The sequence below is a fragment of the Manis pentadactyla genome, chromosome 14 (genome assembly GCF_030020395.1).
Source record: "Manis pentadactyla isolate mManPen7 chromosome 14, mManPen7.hap1, whole genome shotgun sequence".
NCBI lineage: Eukaryota > Metazoa > Chordata > Mammalia > Pholidota > Manidae > Manis > Manis pentadactyla.
In genome coordinates this window covers 11,152,704-11,176,054 of record NC_080032.1, presented here as the reverse complement: position 1 = coordinate 11,176,054, position 23,351 = coordinate 11,152,704, and the positions used below count along the sequence as shown (strand labels likewise).

General features: G+C 49.0%; 1 protein-coding gene across 1 annotated transcript in view; it reads left to right on the top strand.

Annotated features, from left to right (window-relative positions):
• Nucleotides 1-23,351, top strand: part of MYO18B (myosin XVIIIB) — a 231,732-nt gene that overhangs the window by 40,078 nt on the left and 168,303 nt on the right. Inside the window, exons 12-15 of the mRNA XM_057492611.1 lie at nt 13,558-13,731; nt 17,052-17,142; nt 19,493-19,685; nt 22,903-22,983. Of these exons, the coding sequence (XP_057348594.1) occupies nt 13,558-13,731; nt 17,052-17,142; nt 19,493-19,685; nt 22,903-22,983 (539 nt within the window). The remainder of the gene's footprint in view (nt 1-13,557; nt 13,732-17,051; nt 17,143-19,492; nt 19,686-22,902; nt 22,984-23,351) is intronic.

Genomic DNA, 23,351 nt, shown 5'->3' with positions numbered 1-23,351 from the left:
AAGGGTTATGCACTTTCTGAACTGGCCTCAGAGATTGTGCATCAGTGATTCTGTCATGTTCTGTTGGTTATAAGCATTTAATAGTTCAGGAACTAGAGGAGTCCGACTCTACCCTTTGATGGGGGAGTGACATGGTTCTAGAATATGTAGGATGGGAGATATGGGTATGGCCACATTTTGCCATAGAGGTTTGAGCAAGTAACTTAAGCTTTCTGAGGCTCAGTTTTCTGGCCTGTAAAATGGGACTGAAATGAGTAGTGACTTCACAGGTCTGCTGTGCAGGTAAACTGAGATGCTGTCTGTCAAGGGCTTAGGACAGCACCTAGCATGTGGTGAGTTCTGGCTGTTGTAAGCTGTGATGTTTCAAAGCTTGTGCAGTTCCACAGCCTGTTCTTCCAGGCTCCCTGCTGAGGTGACAAGAGGACCCTCAGGGACTTGTGCTCTCTGATTTTATTGCTAACAGCCCCCCACTATCCTCTGATGCCCGCTAAGAACCCTTTTCCCACAGAAGAGTAAACTGAAGATGAACTCAGTGCCCTCTTTGCAGTAAGACCAGTTCCTCTGTCTCAGGTCCCTTGGCTCTGAGAAAGTAAAACCAGACACAGCTCTCCTCCCAGGAATGAACAAAATCCACTTGGAGTCTCCTGTTTCTGCCTCAGCGCAGGACTGGGGGTCATTTTACCTGTGTTCTCTTTCTTGATTCTCCCAGCACTCCTGACATGGAGGGAAGGGATTCCCATTGTATGGTTCAGGATGCTGAGGCTCAGAGAGATTGTGTAACATTGCCAAAGTCGAACAGCATTGTGTGGTGCAGCCAAGGTGAGAACCAGGCCAAGGTGAGACTCAGCGCCTGTCTGCACCGGGGTTCAATCCCAGTTCTCCTGAGTGATCTCAGCACCTCTCTTGACGTCTGACTCTCAGTGTCTTCATCTGGAAAATGGGGATAATATTAGTGCCTCCCTCCTAGGTTACTGTGAGGCTTAAAATATTTAATTTGAATATGTAAAGCCTTCTCATCATCATTATTATTAGTATTTATTATTAGTATGGATAGAAAGTCCGTCTACTGCCCAGGGAAGTTTTCCCCAGTGAAGCTTGAGTCCGCAAGGCTGACTTGGGCTGATCCTTAATCCTCTCCAGCCCCCGTGGTTCCATAGCTGTAAGAGACGATGTACTCTCTCCCTAGAAAGTCTGAGACTATTTGTCACTCTGCTTCCTGTCCCACGCTGATTCACAACAATGACAATAATGTTAAGAATCCAAAATAGCAGCACGGATGAGCGATGCCTGCCTTGATGGTTGTGTTATTTGCTTTCCTATTTCTCTGAAGGCCAATGGGAGGTTTAATTTATTTGTCTTTCACTAAATTTGCCAGTCTACTTGCCACTGACCCCATTGCCTAATATATGATATAGTCAGGGCCATATATAACCCAAGGAGGGGTCATTAAATGAGTTGATGAAGGAGACTGCCAGTCGGCTGGCAATTCCTTGCCTGTTGTAATAAAGATGTCAGTCCCTGAATGGATGGGGCCATGACTTGGGGAGCCCAGAGGTGCCCATAGGAAGGAGAGACAATAGCAGTAATGACAAGGACCCAGCCCTCACCCTCTGCTGGGACACCCTGACATCCAGCAGCCAGGGCAGCCATCCAAGGATGGGAGGAGCTGGCCAGATACTCCCCAAGCTGGGGTGAGACCCCAAATGCAGAAGGCCAAGTGGGCATAGTGATGCCATTGACACAAAACAATGACCATATATTCAAGCACTTTGTGAAGTGTCTTACTATTTTGTTTTAAAACAGCTGCACAAATAATGCCATAAAGTTGTCTTCGTATGAAGAATGAAAACAATGCAAAGGACTGTAGAATAAAAAAGGTCGGTCCCTCCCTGTCTCTGCCCAGATCGCTCTGCCCTCAAAAGTGACCATTGTTAGAGGTGATGTTTATTCCAATTGATGAACCAATATTGATACACTGTTAATAACTGAAGTCCATGGTTTCCATTAGGGTTCACTGTTGGGGTTGTACATTCTTCTGGTTTGGGGTCATATTCCACCATGACAGAGTCATCTGGGTGGTTTCAATGCCCAACAGGCTGGGTGTTTTTCTCTTAAACTTTTCAGTCTGAAGTAGTTATAAGCTCATGGGAAGTTGTAACAATAATCCATAGAGTCCTGTGAACCCTTCTCCCAAAGGTAGCATCTGCAGAGTGGCAGTACTTACCCAAATCAGGAAATTGATGTCAGTGTGTCCCTGTAACCTAGCCTCAGCCCTTATGGTCAGGCCTTGGAAAACTGCCTTTAGGCACATCTGTGCACATTTGCATAACAAATATGTAGGTTGGTTGTTTGGTGCTGTTTTGACACAGATGGGTTTGCACCATCTCCGCTTCTATAGTCTTTGCCTTTTTCATGTCATAGTGCATCTTCAACCTCTTTGCATGCTGGCTCATAATGATGTCCCAGATTCTCTTTGTTGATTGCAGGGGCTTGCCCAGAATGGGTGGCCTCCCTTTATGTAGCAGTTCTCTGTTGATGATCATTCAGGCTGTTTCCTACTTTTTGGTGTCTGAACGATGCCACCCTGAACATCTGTGTATGTAGAGACTGTACTCACGAGTGAGCATTTTGGAGGCATAATCTCCTGGACATAGAACTGCTGGATCAAAGGGTCTGTTTACAGTTACATGTCAGTGAATAGGGCCCAGTTGCCTTCCCCTGGGTGTTTATCGGGTTGGCTTATTTAACCCTCACAAGCCTATGGAGTATGTAGTATGTAGTGCTGTTGTCATTTCCATTTGCAGGTGGGGAAGCCAAGGCTCAGAGAGGTGAAGTCACTAAGTCAGGGTCACACCTCTCTAAGTGGCACAAAGCTGGACCTTCTGCCTGCCACACACTGTATCACTGGGGGTCAGAGGAAGTCTTGGCATTTCAAAATGGACCTGCTTTCTCCAGTTCAGGAACACTACTTCCGTCCACCGCTCCAAAACAGATCCTCGGCCTGTTCTCTGTTGCTCCTCTGAGCTGACTTCTGTCTCCACCAGTGAAGCATGCAAAGGAGCTGAAGGCAGTTTCTCATCAGCAGTTCTTCTCTGTGGCTCAGCACTCAGCCTCACTCCTCCAACTGAGAGGGGCTTCTTCCTCCCCAATCTGTACCCCAACTGTAACAAGGGGCTTAGAACTCAGAGTACAGGTGCCTCCCCTACATTTTCCCCAAGAGAGCTGATTAGGGATGGTGTCTGCACCCCAGCTGGCTGGGATCAGCATTGCTTATTTCTTCAGGCTCTGGGTTAAGGGACATCAAGAGTCGTCAAGTCATGGGGAGCAAGACACCCGCCGTGTCGGCCTGGATGGCTTCTCTGTGCAGAGAGCCTTGGATGGCAAGCTCAGCCTCCCGTAGCCTCATCCTACCCAGGGGACACCTCCCTGCATGACTGCAGAGGACATCCCTGCGGGGATGCAGATCCATGTGCTAAGGAGCGGCTGAGAGGGTGGCCAACCTGAGCCCCTCATTGCCCAGGGTAGGGGTCACACGGCAAAGCTGCAGGGAGGTGGGACTAAAAGCCACATCTCTGGGCTCCTGGGCCATTGCTGCGTTTATTCTGCTCAGAACTCTCCTTTTCCCCTTCCTCCCTCCCCACCTTCGTCTTTTCCTTCCTCCCTCATTTCTCTCCTCTTTCCTGTCTTCTCCTCTGTACCTTTGGGATGACAGACCCTTGGCTGCCCTGGGACAACACCCTCACATTCCAAGAGAAAATTTCCATCTGATCAAGGGAGATAGACCCAGACAAGTGCATTGATGAAGCCAAAGAAAACTGTAGTCAGGAGGAACCCAAAGTTTAGAGTGGTCAGCCCCACCTAAGGGGTCCTCAGCCTGGGGCCCTTGAGCTGGGTCTCCAAAAACTGAGAAGAAATGAGAGAGGGTGCTCCAGGCAGGGGCACCCCAGTGCGCAAAGGCGTGGTGGCTTGAGCAAGGCTGGGACCTCTGGGTCCCACCTGCGAGGCGCCCACCCAAGGGCCCCTGCCCTGGTGCTGTGCGACTGAAATGGGATCGGGTTAGAAGAGGATTAATTTTTAGGTACAACCTAAAGATTTCCTTGATCTGAACTTGGACCCAGCATCCCTGAGGCCTGTCTGCTCCCATGCGCTGTCCCACCTGCGTGCTTTCCCGTGGTCACAGGCCCTGAACCCTCTGCCCTGGCCTGGCTGGTGGCTTGGCTCCCTGCCTGACAGCCGGTGCCACCGGGCTCATTCTGGGCCACGGGCAAGGATTTATTCTGCGTTTTCTGAGCGTGTTGAATTCATTCGTTAAGCTGGCATGGCTGCTCTGGGTTATAAACAGGCATATTTTAAAAATCCCACAAAACCCCGAAGTGGCCGATGCCAGAAGTTGTCACACACTGGGAGCCCCACAACTTGGGAGGGTGGGGCAGGGGGGCTGGAACGCCTGGGGCCCAGGTCTTGGATTGGTCAAGCCACTCACTTGCTGGGTGGCTCTACAAAAGCCTCTCCCCTCTTGTTGGTCTGTTTTCCATAAATAATAACAGCAGCTGGTATTTACCTAGAGCTTACTGTGTGCCAGGCACAGTTTTAAGAGCTTTGGCCATCTCAGCAATCCCATGGAGTCGGCTCCGTTACTCTGTTTTACAGATGAGGAAACTGAGGCTCAGAAAGGGGAAAGGATGGGCCTGATGGGAATGGATTAGATGCTCTTGGAGGTCTCTTTCAGTCTGGCTCACCAGAAGCTCCATCAGCCAGTTGTTGGAAGGGAGATAGTGAGGACACACTTGTATGGGCCTGGACTCACCATTCAGAAACTGAGCGTAACACTGCTACTAGTAGTAACGATGATGATGATGGAATCATCAACTGTTGCTGTTTACTGAGAATGCACTCCTGCCAGGTGGCTTTATGGATTATTTCATCTAAACCTCATAACCCTGTATGGTAGGTCACACCCATTTTACTGATGTCAGTGGAGGCTCAGAGGGGTAAAATAAGTTATCTGAGGTCATGGGCTTGGGAAGGGCAGAAGCCTAACTTGGAACTGAGCAGTTCTGTCTTTCAAGCCTTTCTGCCTGTTCTTTATGCCACATTATGTTGCACGGTTCATGGTGTCAACAATGAATGGAATTAGTGATCATGCCTTTTTGCATGGGGGTTGTACTGATGACATTAAGTGCCTAGAACATAGTCAGGTATGTAGTGAGTGCTCAGGAAACACCACCTATATTGAGCTTTCTTTGGGCCCCAGGAAAAAGCTTCAAAAGGGGATGGCTTGATGGGTTGAGTGACCCCTGCTCATTCAGCCTTGGTGAGGGACACTTGAGTGTGGAAAGAGCATTGGACTGGGGGCCAGCCAGGGCTGGATTTGGCCCTGGCTTCTGCCTCACGAGACATGTGGCCTCAGGCAAGTCATTCAGGGACCTGCTGCTGGTCCTATCCCGGAGCCTTTGCCCCTACAGGACCCCCATGGGACACCTTCTGGCCGAGATCTCCCTGATAGCTCTGCTTGTCAGCTCGGATCGCTTGCTCTGGGGACAGTCCCAGGCATCTTCACATCTAACGTCTCATTTCAGCCTCAAAACAACCCTCTGGGAGAGGAGCCACCCATTCTACAGATAGGGAAACTGAGGCTCAACGAGGTGAGGTCTTGCAGCCAGGCTGAGACTATCTTTGGATGTCGAGGCTCCAGTTCTTTCCACAGGTCCCCACCACCCGAAAGATGTCACGTCAGCCTTTCCCCTCCTGCATCTTGATCAAATTAGCTCAGGAGACCCCTCTCCAGGGTCCCCTTCTCTTGTAAATTCCCAGCGCTCACTGGCCTACTAAGGATCCTGAGAAGACCTGCAGGAAAGCAGCCCATTTTGCTTGGTTTTCATGCTGACCCGACTGACTTGTCTAGCAAGCCCTTTTAGTCCAGAACACCTGCTCATAGTCCCCAGAGCATTGCAAGTGGTGCATCCATTGTCTTTCCAGCTCTTAGAGTGTAGGCATGATCCCAGTTTGGATTATGAGCAACTCAGCAACCATTTATAGATGGCTCGTTGGCCAGGCCTTATAGGGAGCATTGACGTGCAGACAGGCAAAGTCCCTGGGGCAGATGGCATCTTTCTCCAAAGCCAGACAGGTGGAACAATATGTCCAGGTTTGTGGGCCTGCCTCAGGGAGACCTGAGGACAAGCAGGAGCCATAAGAAGCAGGAAGGACTAACAGGGTCATATTTTCCAAGGTTCAACAATGGAACTTCACAGGGTGTCCCTGGGCAGAAAACCACAGCTACCTGAATTAATTTTGTTCCCTGGGATTTCCTTTCTGATCATTATTTGCTTTAAGGGCAGAAATCTTGGAGTGTGGTCATAATAATAGGAGTTGACATTTGTTGAGCAGATCCTGTGCTAAATGATCTATACATAGAACCTCACTGAGACTTTACAAGAACTCCATAGGGGTAGATTCCCATTTTACAGAAGGGGGCACTGAGACTCAGAGAGGTGCATTGACTTCCCCAACATGAAGCGGCAGACATGGGATTTGAACTCAGGCAGTCGGCCTCTGGAGTCCTGCTGCCTTCTCTTGCAGGGGAGAGGAGAGCTGCTTCTCTCTTCCCACAGCTGGCCTCCGCCTTCACAGGCCTGGGAATTGTAAACCTCTGTGTCGGGAGATGCTAACTGGATGCAGCAGTGTTTTAAGTACATCACACAATGTTCAGTAACACAGCACCAGCAGGGCTATTGTTAGGGGGAGAAATAACTTGGTTATTAATAAATATAGGAGACCACAGTAACAGATCACAATTGAACTCGTGGTGTGCAGGGAGAAAACAGTCATGTTATTTGTTTCTTTCTCTCTCTTTCTTTGTATTGAGCATAAAGAAAAAAATCTGCCTTTGTGGGTGGATTTGAGCATCTCAGAAGCCATAGTTCCATTACTTTCCCTTGCTCCTTTTCTCTCTCATTTGCTTCTTTGTTCATTCTCTCTATTCAAATCCTGGCCTGCCTCTTACCAGTGGAGTGACCTTGTGTAAGTGACCCAGGTGAGGTAATTTGCCCAGGGTCACTGGTTAATTGAGGGCTTTTTCAGCTATACCAGTATTTCCTGAACTAGGGTCTCATCTGCAAGATGCTTTATGAAAGCATTCTGAGGCCAGACAAGTCTGCAGAAAATGTCCTTTTCTTGGAGATTCACAAGATGTACTTTACAGGCTCTGAGGAGTCCTGAGGTTAAAAAACTTGTTTCACCCAGCGACTTGTATGATACAGGGTTTATTTTTTCCCCGTGTCACTGATGAACGTTCCGTGGAACAACCGCTATGAGGAGCCTCGTTGGGAAACTGAGCCGCAGCTGTGTGGCTGCTCAGCCCTGCTGCACATCCCCCCCACCATGAAGAGTTCCTGACTCAGCCCTGCCCTGGGGAGCACGCTGGCTGGAGCCAGGCCTCGCCTGAGACATGCAGATGGCTCCCGAGGAAGAGGCAAAGGCGCAGAGAAAGAGCAGCGTGCCAAGACCTTGTCTCTTTTATCAGAAACAAAGACAACAGGCAAATATTCTGCAGGCTTGAATAATTTGAAGGGAAAATCAAACCAAACCTTGCTAAGTGTGCTCAGCGTCTGCAGCCCTCTCGTAGCCTCAGCACCTGAGATGGGTGCTGCTGCTGAGACAGGATTTCAGGGGCAAGATGTCTCATGTAGGAGGTGATCCCAGGAAGAAGAGGGAGGGGTGTGAGGAAGGGAGTGGAGAAGAAAGGCAGCCACAAAGGGTGTGTTATCCAGCTGGCTATCACTGTGGGCAGCGAGGGGTGTGTGTGGTTCCACTAGGGACCTCTGGGAGGCAGCAGAGAGAAAGCACCTGAGTTACCCCCTCTCAGAGGTAAGGCCCTTCAGTCATTAGTTGAAGGGTGGGGATGATAATTCGTGGCACCTCTAACCTGCTCTGTGCCAGTAGGAGAAAACACCCTAAGCAGGAGATAGCACAGTAAGGCCTCTGGGATATGGGGGAGCAGGGACAGCTCTGCTCCAGGCCCACCCCACCATATTGCCATCTGAACTCATGTTTCCTTTTGACTTGACCTACAGCGCATGTGTATGCTCAAGTGAAGTCTAAAACAGGATATGTGGGGGCACTAGAGCCGTCCCTAACCCCATACAATGACCTGGGTGTCAGGGGACCTGGACTCAAGGTCTAGCGTGGCCATTGACATGCTGTGTGACCCAGGCCAGGGCAAGGTAATATGTCTTCCTGTGTCTCAGTGGTCTCTATTATAAAACCAGTCCTTAAAAGCACTCAGCCTGCAGGCCCTGCAAGGCAGTGGGAGATCAGTGTAGGTCCCACAACTGTCCTCGCCCTCAGTGGGGCCACACTCAGGTGTGCATCCTCCAGGTCGTGGTGAGATGCATAGATCATTTGCCACTAAGAATAGTAATAGAATTGGCTTTACTATAGAACAGATTCAAGGGTAGGCCATATATGCATTCTATTTATATTAAACCATACGTGCAAAGGCAATTGTGAGGCTGGTGGTAACATACTTTTACATATATCATGGCCCCTAAAGGCGAGCCACCCATTTCCTTTGGGGTTCTGCTGGATGGAAAGCTTGCTTTGTGAGACTCGTGAAAATATCCTCCAATACTCTATATTATGGGCAATTTTGGAGCTTCTGAGGGATAATTTAAGTGCACTTGATATTTTGCTTTGACTCTGACTGCAGAATGATACTGCCTTGTGAGAGAAGGCCCTCTGCATGGTGTCATGGTTAGGATAGTGGATGCTGAGTCAAGAGGCCCAAGTTCAAATCCTGCCTCTGCCGCTTCCCAACTGCATGACCTTGGAAGGTCACCCTCTCTGAGGCTCAGTTTTCTCATAAGTCAAGTGGTGATATTAATATTGAGCCCAATGAGGTAAATGGAGCTGCAGGTGCTCAGTGACTGGCCTAGCTGGCATGATGAAATTAAGGGTGCCTCTGTAATACCACTGGGCAATTACATTCTGTTATCTTTCTCTTAGGTGGGTGAAACAGAGGAGAGGTGATGGGTAGGGAGCCAGGGAGTGTTTCCTACTGGTCAATATTACATCTTGCATCTTGCAGAAGAAAAGGTAGAGGATCCCTAGATACCAGGTGTAAGAGCCCATTCCCTTGCTAAGCCCCGGGCCCACCTGCCATGGCTCCGGTTTCCCACCAGCAACCTGGGGAACGGCTGGCTGCTCAGTGCGCATGCTGGAAAGGACCAATGCACATAGCGCTGGGATTGTCCTGGGCACAGCATCCTTGCCTCCTGGTGGGTGGCAAGAAAGCATCTGGACAGAGTGTGTGATGCCCTCTGGAGGGGGCTAGAGACAGGGCAGGCTCCTCAAACCCTCCCCACCAAAGAGAGCCTTTGAGGGACCAGCCTGTCTCCCTGTTTCCATCTGTTGCCTCACCCTTCCTGTGTCTCTGCTTCTCTCACTTTCATGTTGTCTTTTATTTGATCCTCCACGTTAGATAGGCCATGTCCAGGGCTCGGCTGGCTGGTTCCTCAGGGAGGGGATCCCAGAGTTTCTCCCGAATCTTGGAGAAGGGGTGAGGGGAAGCAGGCAGGGCTGGCCTAAACCCAAGAAACATTCATTCCTTCACTGATTCCTTCCTTCATTTAATTACTCACTTTACAAATGTTTCTTGAGCGCCTCCCCGGGCCAGCTCTGTCCTGAACAGAGCAGTGGCCATACAGATCTCTGCCCGTGGAGACAGCAGGCGACTGCTACAGTCTCAGGTCAGCGCACCGGGAGGGGATCCTGCTCTGCCACGCCCTTACCTCCTGGGACTAGAAACTTGACCTTGCTGAGTCTGTTCCCCCCACGTGAGTATCTCAGAGGTTTTTTACAAGAGTAAAGGAGTGGGGCAGGGTCTCAGCGCCGAGCACAGTATCTGGCACATAAGACAAGCTCAGCACTTGATGGCTAAGTAAGTGACAGCTTTACAGGGGAGGAAGCTGTCCGTGTGCGAGAGCATTACTTGTACAGGAATCTCCCAACTTCGGTGGCATTCTGATGACAGCTTTGTCCCTGGCTTTGGGGTAGGTTGGTAGGAGTCCCTGAGGCCGGGTGTCTGCTTGTCGGTGGGAGAGAAATGACCACAACTGGCTCAAAATCCCTGGGGTGTGACCTGAATCCAGAGTGCCGCGATTATCGCTGTTGCCCGCGTCCTCTGCAGCCTCCAGGGCAGGTGACCCCTGTCAGGATGAATGGCGCCTCTTTACTCTCTGCAGGTGAGGAAGGGAATTGAAATTTCTGGAGCGCCTTCTCAGGGCCAGGTGTTCTGACGGGTGTCTCACACCTAACATTTTCTCACCCAGCCCTCGCAGCCCCAATGTTTGGGGTTTTATGACTCCACCTTACAGATGAGGGAAATTGAGACTCAAGAAGGCTGTGCACCCGGCCCAAAGACTGACAGCTGGGGATGGCAGAACTGGGAACTGGACCCAGGTTCTGTTGGGTCCAAGGTCCATGTTCTCGTCTGCTCCCTTTCTCCCTGCCTCGGGTGCCGCCTCAGGGTTCTCATCCTCCACTGAGGAGGCTTTTGGCCTCCATTTGATCTCGTGCCGTGGCCAGGCTTGGGGAGCTGGAAGCAGAAAGGCATTTTGCTGGCAGAGCTCCCTGTGTGCCTCCTGGGGGTCACCAGCAGGACGCTGCTCAGCGCAGTTGGAAGTATCCCCCTTGGCAGCAGGATTTAGAGGGGCTGCCTGAATCCATTCACTGCTCCCTGTGTCAGAAACAGCGCCCATCGGTTCTCTTCAAGTTCTCCCCAGCTCCTGGGGCCACAGAAGGCCGTGCAGGTGCAGTATGGGGCAGTATTTTAGAGAGCGGCAGTGAGGGCTGATGGGGCAGGAGAGGGTCAGGACATCGTCCACCTGGAAGTTCTTGTCTATTTAATTCACTCTCAACCCCCAGCATTGGAAGAAAGTCTCATTCAGGGCTAATAGCCTTTAACTTCTCTTTCTGATGCTGGCTAATCTCCCTTTGTAACAGAGAGCAGACCTTAAGCTCCCAGGTAACTTGATGTAATTAGGATCTAATGATATTTTTGTGCTCATACTGTATTTAATTCTACTTTGTGACAAGTGATGATGGTGTTGGTTGGCAAACTGGCCCCAGACACGGACGGCGGGGAGAGACCGAAGAAAGAGGCCACTCCAGATGGGCAGGTGGCAGTTTAATAAGCAAGGGAACTTACATATGAGGCTTTTCTTGGGCAGCCACAGGATGAGTAGATCTCCAAACCTGCCCACCAGAATCTTTAAAGTTTCTAGAGAGGCCTTAACGGGGTTCAGTTGGTGTCATGAGACCATACCCAGTCCAGGTGGTCTCAGCACCACATCACCGTCCGAAGCCTGTGTCCTTAAAAAGGGCTCCCACTGTGGACGCTGTGGGCAAGAGGTACATTTTAAGGACAGGGGAGGGGGGTGCGGAGCCTCTGATTGCCGGGGGCCAGCTCCCAGTCAGCCTGCAGTCCTGCCTCTTGATTACTGCCTTCAACCAGTGGGTTCTCATTTAACATAGTGCTGTGACATTTCCTTCCACAACTATTTATTTAAGTGAAAAAGATAAAAGAGCCCATCGAAAGAAAGTTTAATCCAGGGTTGCAAGGATATGGAAAATTTCCTAAAGGTGATACTTGAAGGTTGATTAGGGGGAGCAGTAGTTCTTCCACTCAATATCAGTCTGATTTCTGCTGGCTTGTGAGTCAGTTTGCCCATCTATAAAATGTGGATGATAACACTGCTTACTAGGACTCTTGTGAAGATTTAATGATGATGATGATAATAATTTGAGCTTTTTCCCTGAGTCACATGCGGAACTCTAATGCAGGCTGACTCCAAAAGCCAGGAGCTGAACAAAGATGACATGTTGAATGAAATGGGGTCAGTGACTGGTGACACTTCATCACCACCATCATCGTCACATTCTTTATCATTTTGAAAGTGGCAGGGCTATTTTATTAGCCACGTCACCTCTCTGAGACTCAGTTTCATCACCCAGAAAATGGAGGTAAAATGATGTCCTTGTGATCATCAGAGCTGGGTATGGACACGTAGGAGGACCTCAATAGGCAGTGGCTGTTTGGGGCCCCTCAGGGACCTGGGACCAGAGCTCCTCCATGGTGGGAACTGGTGAAGTCCCAGATAAAGCCTTTTTCCAAATTTCCAATTTTGCCTTAAACCAGGCTGATTCTTCAGCACGTCTGTTTGAAGATGTGCACCCTAATGATCTTTGTGATATACTGGAAAATACGTTGGCAGCTGTCATACTTATTTCAAGGCAGGAAACAGATTGTTAGGAAAGATAAGAGGTGGGGGAAAAGTGTTTAAGGATGGCACTGTTATTTGTTTTAATAAGTCATATTTTTTAATTTGGGTTACAAAATTAATGCCTAACCACTGTAGAAAATTTGGAAAATAGAAAATCCCCTTACCTAGCAGTGATTGTTAATATTTGGCTATCGTTCCTTATTAAGATTTCTTTTTATAGCCATTTGGGATGATTTACACGGTTCACATCAGACTGTAGTATGGTTTTCTATTTCATTTTTCATTTAATGTTTGATGGAAAACATGGTCCATGTTGTGCAAAGTCTTTGTTGCTGATTTAAGTGGTGTTATAATGGTCCGTAGAGTGACTTCTCTTTGCTTCTTTAGCCTCATCTGGTTTCTCTTCTCCCCTGCTTATTATTCCAGCCACCTGGCTTCTTGGTATTTCTCTAACACACATCTTGCTCATTTCTGCCTCAGGGCCTTTGCACTGCCTTTCTCTACCACTAAAGCTCTTCCCTGGGTCTTTATGCAGCCGGCTTCTTCTCATCTTCTACAACCTAACTGAGATTCACATTCTCTCTGACCACCATAGATCCCATAGCAACTCCACTGGTTCCTCTGGATATTGTTTACCCAGTTTTATTTTCTCTTTCTGAAGGGAGAACACTTTATCATTTTATCATCCTGAAATTACCTGATTTATCTGTTTACTTGTTTATTGTCTCTAGATTTTAATAGACTGTAAACTCCATGAAGGCAGGTACCTTGTCTGTTTGCTCATTGTTGATTCCCAGCACCTAACACAGTGCCTGTCATATAGGAGCTTAATTAATATGTTTTGAATAAATGGATGGGTGGTGAGATGGTTGGATGTGTGGCTGGGTGGGTAGTTGAATGGATAGGTAGGTAGGTGGCAGAGGGGAGTGGATGGTAGATGGATAGATAAGTATATACATGGGTGGATAAGTCATACTTTTACTAACCATTCCCTAATTCTACATTCAGGGTGTTCCCCTTGATAATTTGAATTGCTGTGAAGAAGCGAATAATGCAGATGTCAAAGAAATAGGATAAACATGCCTCTAGGAGAACATGACCCCTGCCTGGGGACATCTGCTGGGTGCCCAGGCTGGGCAGTTTCTCAGGCTCCCTGCTGAAGAGGGGTGGCCTGAGGCTGGGGGGCGATGAGAGTCTCCAGGGTCCTCATGTACGTCCACCCACTGCATTCCCAGGATCTCACCACCAAGCTTCTGCTCTGTCCCTTGTGCAGTGGGCCGGAAGCAGTTCATGAGGTTTGAGTGTGCAAACCACGCAGCCGAGGCCCTGGGCTGTGAGTACGAGGAGCTGAACACAGCCACCTTCAAGCACCACCTGCGACAGATCATTGAGCAAGTGACGTCTGGGCCCAGCCGACGGGGCCCCGAGGATGAGGACACTGGCTCAGGTACTGCCCTGCTGCCTCTCTGGGTGGCCTTGGGCCCTGCTGGGCAGCCCCTGGGATTCTCCAGCGTCCTTTCCCCTATTCCCCAAGGGCTCATCTAGGATGCACTATAGGCAGATGGTCCATGTGCAGGCAGGCCCTGGTGGGTGGGAAGGGGCATTGTTCCTGCCTGCGTGGTACTTATGGTCAGATAGTTGGCTCTGTCTGGAGTCACGGGGCTGCTAAAACCCAAAGGGGCCCCTGGGCGGTGGAGAAGGGGCACTGCAGGGCCCAGGAATCAGGTCTACTCCACTGGGTTTTATGTTTGCTGAGCCACCACTGCGCAGGGGGAAGACTGACCTTCCAGTCTGAGGAATAGAAGTAGGGGAGGGTGGCTGGAGCGTGATGTGGGGTCCAGCTCATGTAAGAGTCCGGAAACTAGGGTGTTTATTCTCAGACAGGTGAGAAGCCTGCAGGGCATAAGCAGGGAAATGGCCTGCTTTGACTCTTTTTTCATGAAGCTGAGTCTGGAGGAAGATTAGAGGATGAGAGGGAGACGAGGGGGCACCCAGGAGGCTGTACAAGTCCCCCTGGTGACATGAGGGTGGCTGGACAAGGGGCGTGGTGGTGGAGCTGGGATGAAGTGGACACGATCAAAGTCTAGTTCATACATGGAGATGATAGCATGGGTCCTGAGGGACAGCAAGGGACCAGGGCAGCTTCCAGGAGTTTGGCCTGAGCAGCTGGAGGAACAGGGGTACGCTGAACAGATGTGGGAAAAAGCAGGAGGCTTTCTACAGCACCCCTGGAGTGTGAGCTGCTGAGTCCCAGGTCTGCAGCCCCGGCCGGCCAGACGTGTCAGGTGCAGACAGTGAGGGCAAAGGGCCCACTCGGTGCCCCAGGGCCTCTGAGAGCTGTTGGGAGTAGCTCCCCTGGAGGCTGCAGAGTCTGGGAGTTGTGGGGAGCACAGTCGGGGCTGCAGTTCTGGGGCCCACCTCTTAGAGGCCTCTTGGGGCTGCTCTACCTTCTAGGACCTTCAGCTTAATGCCTCACGCCATTCGGGTTCTCTGTCCATTTATGATTCCTTCAGTTGCAGGTGTGAGTCTGCTTAAGGGTGCCCCTCTTCTCTGAAACACACAGACATATACACACACACACACCACTTGCACATACATGAATACACACATACAACCACACAGTGTGCTCATGTGCACACATGCTATTCACACACACCACATGCCCAAACACATGTAACACACCCATGTGCACACACGGGCCCCCACACATACTGCAAACATGCACACATGTGTGCAGCACATTCATAGACACAAACACCAAACATGCACATGGATACACACTACACATCACAGACAGTGCATGCACCATACACAGCCACAAACATGTTCAAGACCAATACCACCTAAATGTACACACACATAGCACACACATGTGCATAGCACAACACACACAAGCACAGGCACATGCACACACTGCTTTGTGCGGCTGAGTCAGGCTGAGGTCTCAAGGGTAGATGCTAAGCAGGAAGGGACTAGCAGGCTTAGGGGAGATGCTGGGAAGCAGTGGGTTGCCTAGCAACAGCCCAGGTTGGGGGTGAAGTTAAAGGAGGGATGGAAAATGCTTGGGGGCTGCAGTGGGCTGCCTGGAATGTGCAAGCAGATCTGTTTTTCCAGGTGCAAGTGCGTGCAGATATGGAGAATGTGTTTCCAATTCTGTGGATGCAATGAAACCTAGGGTCAGGATTTGTGATCTGACCCTTCCTCTTCCCCTGAACTCTTCACTCTTCTTTGTTAAATGCACCCTAATCGATGCTGGTTATTTTAATGGGTCCAGTGTGTGTGTGTGTGTGTGTGTGTGTGGTTTTTAATGGGTCCAGTGTGTGTGTGTGTGTGTGTTTAAGCAAAATTGAGACCACAACTATAATAATAGTTCTCTAAGTTTTTTTTATTCCTCCTAACATTTTCAGTAGGTGTTTTCCATCTCATACCATGTTCTTCTACACCCGACTTGAAGCATTCCTTTGTACAGACAGACCTGCAAATTATCTAACACATTTGCTATTGTCGGATAGTCAAGTGGTTTCAAAAAAGTGATTTTTGCCAATTTAATCAACACTTGGGAGAACATATGTACCCAGAAATCTTTGTTTCTCTGAATATTTCATTAGAAGAAAAGCCTGAGAGTGAAATTATTAGGTCCAAGTATATGAACATTTTATGGCTTCTGATATAAAACTGCCAACCTTCCCTCCAGAAAGAATGCCTCCAGAAAGCATTTACAGAGTGCCCACTCTGTGCCGGGCCCTGGGTATTTAGAAGCCCACAAGCCCCCATCCTTAGGGCACCACCAGCCTGGCCGGGGAGGCACAGCGAGTAAGATCACTACACAAGCAAACATACGCTGTGGTCAGGGCTATCAAAGTCGGGCAGATTTGTTCTCCTGTGTCTGGCTTATTGCACCAGCATTATGTCCGCCAGCTTCATCCGTGTTGTAGCGAATGGCAGATTCCCTTCTTTCTTAAAGCTGAATAATATCCTAGATGCTCCCATTAACATCAGGAATCTTAAAAAGTCAAGAGAGGAGCAGAGAGTGGAATGGTGGTGACCAGGGGCTGGAGAGAAGGGAAGATGGGTGATATTGATCAAGGGGTACATAGTTTTATTTATGCAGGATGAATTAATCCTAGAGCATAGGTGAATAAGTAGATTAATAAGATCAGTCAATGAGTAAGTCTAATGTACCTGCTTAACAATACCGTATCACATACTTAAATAAAATTTTAGAGGGTAGATCTTATGTTAAATGTCCTTATCACACAGACACACACACACACACACACACACACCAGGAGGGAGGGAGGAAACTTTAAGAGGTGATGGTTGCATTTATGGCATTATTTATGGTGATGTATACTTACCTTCAAACGCAACAGGATGTATACATTAAATAGGTAGGTAAGCTTTTTGCGTGTCAATCGTACCTCAATAAAAAGATTAATTAAAAAAAGGAAGCAGGTCTAGCTGGGAATTGGCCTGCTATGATGGTGGTCAAGGCAGGTTTCCCTGAAGAGGTGACACTGGGCTGAGCCCTGAGGGATGAGCAGGAGAGCACGTGGGAGAAGAGGTAGGGCCAGGTTCCGCCAGCACCTGTAGGTCCTGATAAGACGCTTGAATTTGGTCCTAAAAACGTGGTTATGTGCTTTCAGCAATGGAGGGGTGTGTGTGTGGAAGAGGGGTTCCCTAGCCACAATGCCCGTGAAGAGTTATCCTTGGCCCCAGGCAGGGACCTGACCATGGGGGCCGTCCTTTCCCTCTTTCCCATTCCAGGGCTCAAGATGACCGGCGTGGAGTGTGTGGAGGGCATGGCCTCGGGCCTGTACCAAGAGCTCTTTGCTGCCGTGGTCTCCCTCATCAACAGGTAAGGGCAGCCTTCCTGGGCACCCGGGCAGCCTCTTTGTGGGCACATGAATGAGCCCAAGCGTGGGGCAGTTTAGCGGACAGGGTATTTTTTTTTTTTTGAACTAGGAAGTGAGCGTTTGAGCTGCAGTGTTGGGTTTAATTCCACAGTGGCCACGCAAGGCCCAGTAGGTCCCCTCCCTGACTTCCCTTCCACATGTGTAAAGTAGTTCTATCCCCCTGGGTCACGGCGAGGATCAAAACAATGGGTGAAATAGATGAGGGGCCCAAAAGGGCACGGAATCTCAATCACAGTATAGTCCTGAGGATGAAAGTACAGCCTAGGGAATATAGCCGATAATACCGTGACATCTGTGTTGACAGACAGTAACTACATTGGTTGGGGGAGCATCTAATAATGTAGGTGAACTGTGGAATCCCTATGCTGTGTACTTGGAACCAACATAATAGTGTATATCAGCTATACTTCTAATAAAAGAAAATGTATTTAAATAACTTCCAAGTAGTGATCATGAATATACCAACAATAAAAGCTAGCGATTTGGAGGTACCAGGTGAGGGTCAGGGTCTGCACTGATTGTTCCACTCCCCCCTGTGTCCTTTAATATTCACATCAGCCCCTTTGACAGATGAGACAACTAAGGCACGGAGAGGTGAAGCTGGGATGTGTTCCCACCTAGTGCCATCAAAGGTCCTTGAATAACCCACCACATTGCTGTCATTCATTTATTTTTCTAAAATTTCTGTGGGAAGTGGGGAGCAGCCAGGGTAGCATTTTTGGGCCAGGATGTGTCTTTCCAAAATGTGTCTATGGGGCTGCAGGTACCTGGAACCTCTTTTTTTTTTTTTGACATGATGAACAGTGCTCTGAGATCGCCCTTGGAAATCTTTAAGTGATTTCATTAGGGCTGATCCAGAGCCCGGGCAAGAGTTTCCCTCCCTCCCCTTGGAAAGCCGGAGGCGTAATTAGGCTTCCAACATCCAGTTAAGAGGATGAGGCCGGTGCATAGCAACCAAGCAGCCCAGTCCTCCAAGGCGGCTGTGGACACGGAATCAAATCCCTCTTGTTGCTGGAGTAATTACCACCGGAGGCCGCAGACACATGATCTTGAAACCAAGGGGAGCGTGTGTGCCTCAAGGGAGGAGAACTGCCCATGGGAAATGAACGGCACACGGAGGAAGCTGTCTCAGCCCGCAGGGGGGTGGCTGCTTCGTAGCTTGGTGCTTGGAACCCACATCCGTAGAATGGGTGTATTGGTGACAGCAATAGGTACTACCCCACCATTTCTGAGCACCTAGCAAGCATCTGGCTTTCTGAACATTAAGTGACTTAATATGCATGCGTGTCTATGCAGTGGCAGATCATACTGACCCCACTGTATAGATGGAAAATAGTGGCAAGTAATGGAGCAGAGCTAAAGTTCCAGCTAAGGGCCCTCAGAGGCATATAGCTGACCATGTTTGTGATAAGCTTTGCAGGTGACATTCACTGAGCACTTACCATGTGGCCAGCCTTCAGAGCCCTGGATGTCTTATCACGTCCAACCCTCCTGACAGCCCTGAGTTGTCTGCATCAGTAACCCTTTCACAGCAAAGGCACAGAGAGGTCAGGCAACTCTCTCAAGACACACAGCCCCTCCATTCAGAGTGACAGTTGGAGTCTGTGACTGTCTCCACATCTCTTACCTCCTGCATTTTTCTGTGGATAATCCCTTCTCTGTCCAGCCCGATAGATTCATTAAGAGGACCAAGGCGATGCTGGCTTGAAAGGGTTTTGTAAACAGAGTCTCTGAACGAAATTGTTTTCTTATTGCATCTCTTGTCACCAAGCAAGAAAAGGAGGCCCTAGTCTAAGGGAGTCCCCTTTGTCAAGGCAATTACCTTCCTAGGAGGCGTCCTAGAGAAGCTCTGTGAATATGAACCAGGGAACGTGTAGGAACACTTCTAACTTTATAGCCAATTTGCTGTGTGACCTTAGGTAAGTTATTTCTCTACTACTCTGAGCCTGGTGGAGAGAAGGCATTCCCTGAAGACCTCCTGTATCCATGGGAGGCACTTTCTATATATTAACTCCTTTGATTCTTACTGCAGCCCCTGGATCATCTACTCATCCCCACCATCATTTAACAGTTGGAGAAACCCATGCTCACAGAGGTTGAGTAACCTGCCCAAGGTCACACAGCCTGTAAGTGGTGAGCCTGGTTTTGAACCTAGATCTGCCGGATCCCCAGTCCCAGCAGGAATGCTGCCTCAGTTTCTGCATCTCTGTGATGGGAGAGCGGGAGGCTTGGACCAGCAAGCGGGGCTCTAAGATCCCATGTCGTCTCAGGGCCTCTCTCCTCTCTCCCCAGGTCCTTCTTCTCCCACCACCTCTCCATGGCCTCCATCATGGTGGTGGATGGTCCGGGTTTTCAGAATCCCCGGCACCAAGGCAAGGACAGGGCCGCCACCTTCGAGGAGCTGTGCCACAACTATGCTCACGAGCGCTTGCAGCTGCTTTTCTACCAGCGGACGTTTGTCTCGGTGCTGGAGCGGTATCGGGAGGTATGGCGCCTGGAGTGGGGTGTTCTCCGGGGCTCAGCGGGTAATGCGAGGCCGGACAGGAGCCTGGCACTCTGTTGTCCCAGGAATCTTTGGCTTCACCCTGTTTGGCCACTGAACAAAAGCTGGACTCCAGGCCTGGGTCCCCCATTCCATCTGTGGCCCCCTATGCCCTACAGTCCAGAAATCCCAGGGAACTTGGGGCTCCCAGGCCTTGCTCCCACGGCTGACCCTCCTTTGGGGTGACCTGCTCCTCCTTGCCCGCTTCACCAGAGCCGAATCCTCCTCCAGCCTATAGCTTGCATCTTGCCCGTGGGGGCCCTTCAGGCTCCGTTACTGGGTGACACAATGGGCTTGTGCCCCTCTTTGGACCCTCACGGGGCAAGATCTAAACAAAGTCAAAGGGGCAGTGCCTTCCTAGGGGACATCCTAGAGAGACTCTGTGAGTATGAACCAGGGAACGTGTAGGAACACATTCTTGCCAGCCTTTCTTTTCTTGGTAGAAAAATGTTTAAATCGAACTGTAACTTTTACACAGAAGAGTCTGTATATCAGCAGTGTACAGCTTGGTGAGTTTATCCAAATGAACCTGCTCATGGGTGTGCCATCCACGTGAAAAGCAGGACATTGCCAGCATCACAGACGCCCCTGCCAATATGTACTCCCTCCTTCCTCCCTGAAGGGGACCCCTTTGACTCCAGCAAGTGCTAGTAGCGAAATGTTCGAAATGACCATATTGCCTATCAATAGAATAATGGTACTGAAGTTATGGTCAAGTCCTGTATTGGAGCCTGCCCAGCAATAAACATGAAAGCATCAGCAAGGATAAATCTCCAACCGTGACACAGAGGAGGCCCGGTGTCTGATTCTTAACTATTGTCCCTTATTGTCTGTGTGCCCTTAGGGAAGTTACTCTCCCTCTCTGATCCTCTATTTCATAACATGTAACATAGAAATAGCAATAGTCCTATATCAGTTACTATTAGCTACATAAATGTTACATAAGGAACTACCCCCAAACATGGTGGTATTAAAAATAATCTTTTGTTATTGCTTATAAGTCTCTGGGTGGCCTGAGCAGCTCTTCTGCCCTTGGCTGGGAGACCTCTTGGAGTCAGGTGCAGGGTGGGTAGGTGGCTCTGCTGGTCTCGGCGGGCTCTCTCTGGCGTCTGGGCGTCAGCTGGCCGTGAGCTGACCTAGGCCGGCCTTGGCTAAGATGACTCATCTGGGCTCCAGGCCTGGCCTGTCCTGAGCAGGGAAGCCTAGGCTGTTCCAGTGGGAGAGCAAGCAGATATGGGCAGGGCCCCTTGAGACCTGGACTTGGAACTAGCAATGTCACTGCTGCTGTCTTCAGTTGGTCACGGCAAGTCCAAGGCTGAGCCCTGACTCAAGGAGTGGGGAAATAGCTTCTGTCTCTTGATGGGGAAGCTGCACTATCCCTGTGCAAAGAGCATGGGTACAGGGAGGGAGGGAGAATGGGGGTTATTTTTCTAATCATTTTTTACCACAGTGCTTAATGGAGCTGTTTTGAGCATTTAATCAACTGGGATAGAAAATGCCTCATCTGTACTAGGCATTCAATATATGGGAGCAGCTATCGTATTTTTTTGTAATATTTTATTTCTGATGATCAAAGTAATGCATGTTCTTTATTAAAAAACTAGAAAGTACATAGAAGTGTCAGGAAGCAGAAAACACAACCTCTTTTAGCCCACTAGCCAGAGACTGTTACTGCTGTCTGTATTTTATAGCAGTTTTTCCATGCATTGTCTTCTCTGCAGATTTCTGAGACTGCTGCCTACATGCTTTTGTTTGCCTCACAGCATTCCGTTATTCACATTTCCTCCCTCTGTTTTATAACTCTGAGGAAACCTGCGTTTCAGTGGTTGTGTCTGATTCTGTATCAGCTGTGCTCTGGACACTTGGGTGGTTTCCATGATTAAGCTATTATAAACAACACTGTGATGAACATCTCTGTGCATAGACATGTCCAGACACTTCTGGATATTTTTATACAGCAACTGTTATTTTCCATAGTTTATGTTTGCTCCCTCCAACATTCAGCACTCAGCACAGCACTTATGAGTAAATATGAGAAAAGTTTGGACTGGATTAGCAGTTCCTGGTGAAAGTCCTCACCAGGATTGCTGGCAACTCTGCAGGATAAACAGTATCAGGATGTTATTGGGACATTGCTCTTTCTTCTCATGCAAGGTCTAAGGGGTGATGATAAAAACAAACAGCCCTATTAAAAATAGGCAAATACTTGACTAGGTATTTCTCCAAAAAAGATACAGAGATGGCCAATAGTACATAAAAAGATGCTCAATGTCACATATTTGGGGAAATGAAAATGAAAATCACATTGACATATCATTTTGTACCCATTAGAATGGTTATTATTTAAAAAACAAACAGACAGAAAATAACACATATTGGTGAGGATGTAGAGAAATTGGAGCCTTGGTGGGAAAATGAAATGGTGCAGCCACTATGCAAAATCCGATGGTGCTTTCTCAAAAAATTATGAGTAGAATTGTCATATGGTACAGTAATCCCACTTCTGGGTAGCTACTCCAGGAGAATTGAAAGCAGGGTCTGGAAGAGATATTTGCACCCCCAGCTTCAGAGCAGCACTCTTTGCAGTTGCCAAAAGGTGGAAGCAACCCGTGTCCATTGATGGATGAACGCATAAACAAACTGTGGTGGACACATTTAATGGAATAATATTCAACCATAAAAAGGAAGGAAATTTTGACGCATGCTACAGAATAGATGAGCCTTGAGAACATTATGCTAAGTGCAGTTGGCCAGTCACAAAAAAGACAAAAACTATATGATTCCACTCATATGAGCTACTTAGTCAAATTCATGCACAGAAAAAGTAGAAAAGTGGGTGCCGGGGGGTGTGGGGACAAGGGAATGGGAAGTCAGTGTTTAGGGGGAGCAGAGTTTGCAAGATGAAAAAGTCCTGGAGACGGCGGTGGTGACGGCTGCACAGCAATGGGAATGTACTTAAGGCCGCTGAACTGCACGCTTCAAAATGACTGAATGCTGACCTCCATGCTGTGTATATTTTACCACAATTTAAAAACGATAGTTAAAAAAAAAAAAAAGCTGACGGGTGATGAAAGCCCTCACATCTCTTTCTTCCTCCAGAAGTTTTCTACCCCATTCGGGTCAGGGACAGAACTAACGTTGACCTTCTGTGACTTTCCAGGAGGGGATACCTGTGCGGTTTGACCTCCCAGAGCCATCCCCGGGGACCACGGTGGCTGTTGTGGATCAGAATCCCTCCCAGGTAACACGAGGCCCAGCATACCAAGGCTCTCAGACACCATGAGGCCTTTTAACTAAAATACTAGCAGATTTGAGCCTTTTAGCTACTAGTTCTCAAAGGTCTCCACACCCACAATCAGCCAGGGACTGTTGAAAGCGTTCCCAGGGTCTGCACTGATCAGTATGGGGGTGTGACATGGGCAACAAATATTTAAATCCTGTGAGGTTGAGAACAACTGTTCTGTGTCTGAGTCTGTGTCTTAGAATGTGCTCGCATGTGGGGGCCTGTGGGCTGAGCTGAGGGGCGTTCAGGGCCAGGGCCTTCAGCCGCTCTTACCTGGAAGCAGTAGGTGTTCAGATGCAGGTGACAGGGATCACTGGGAATGGGGA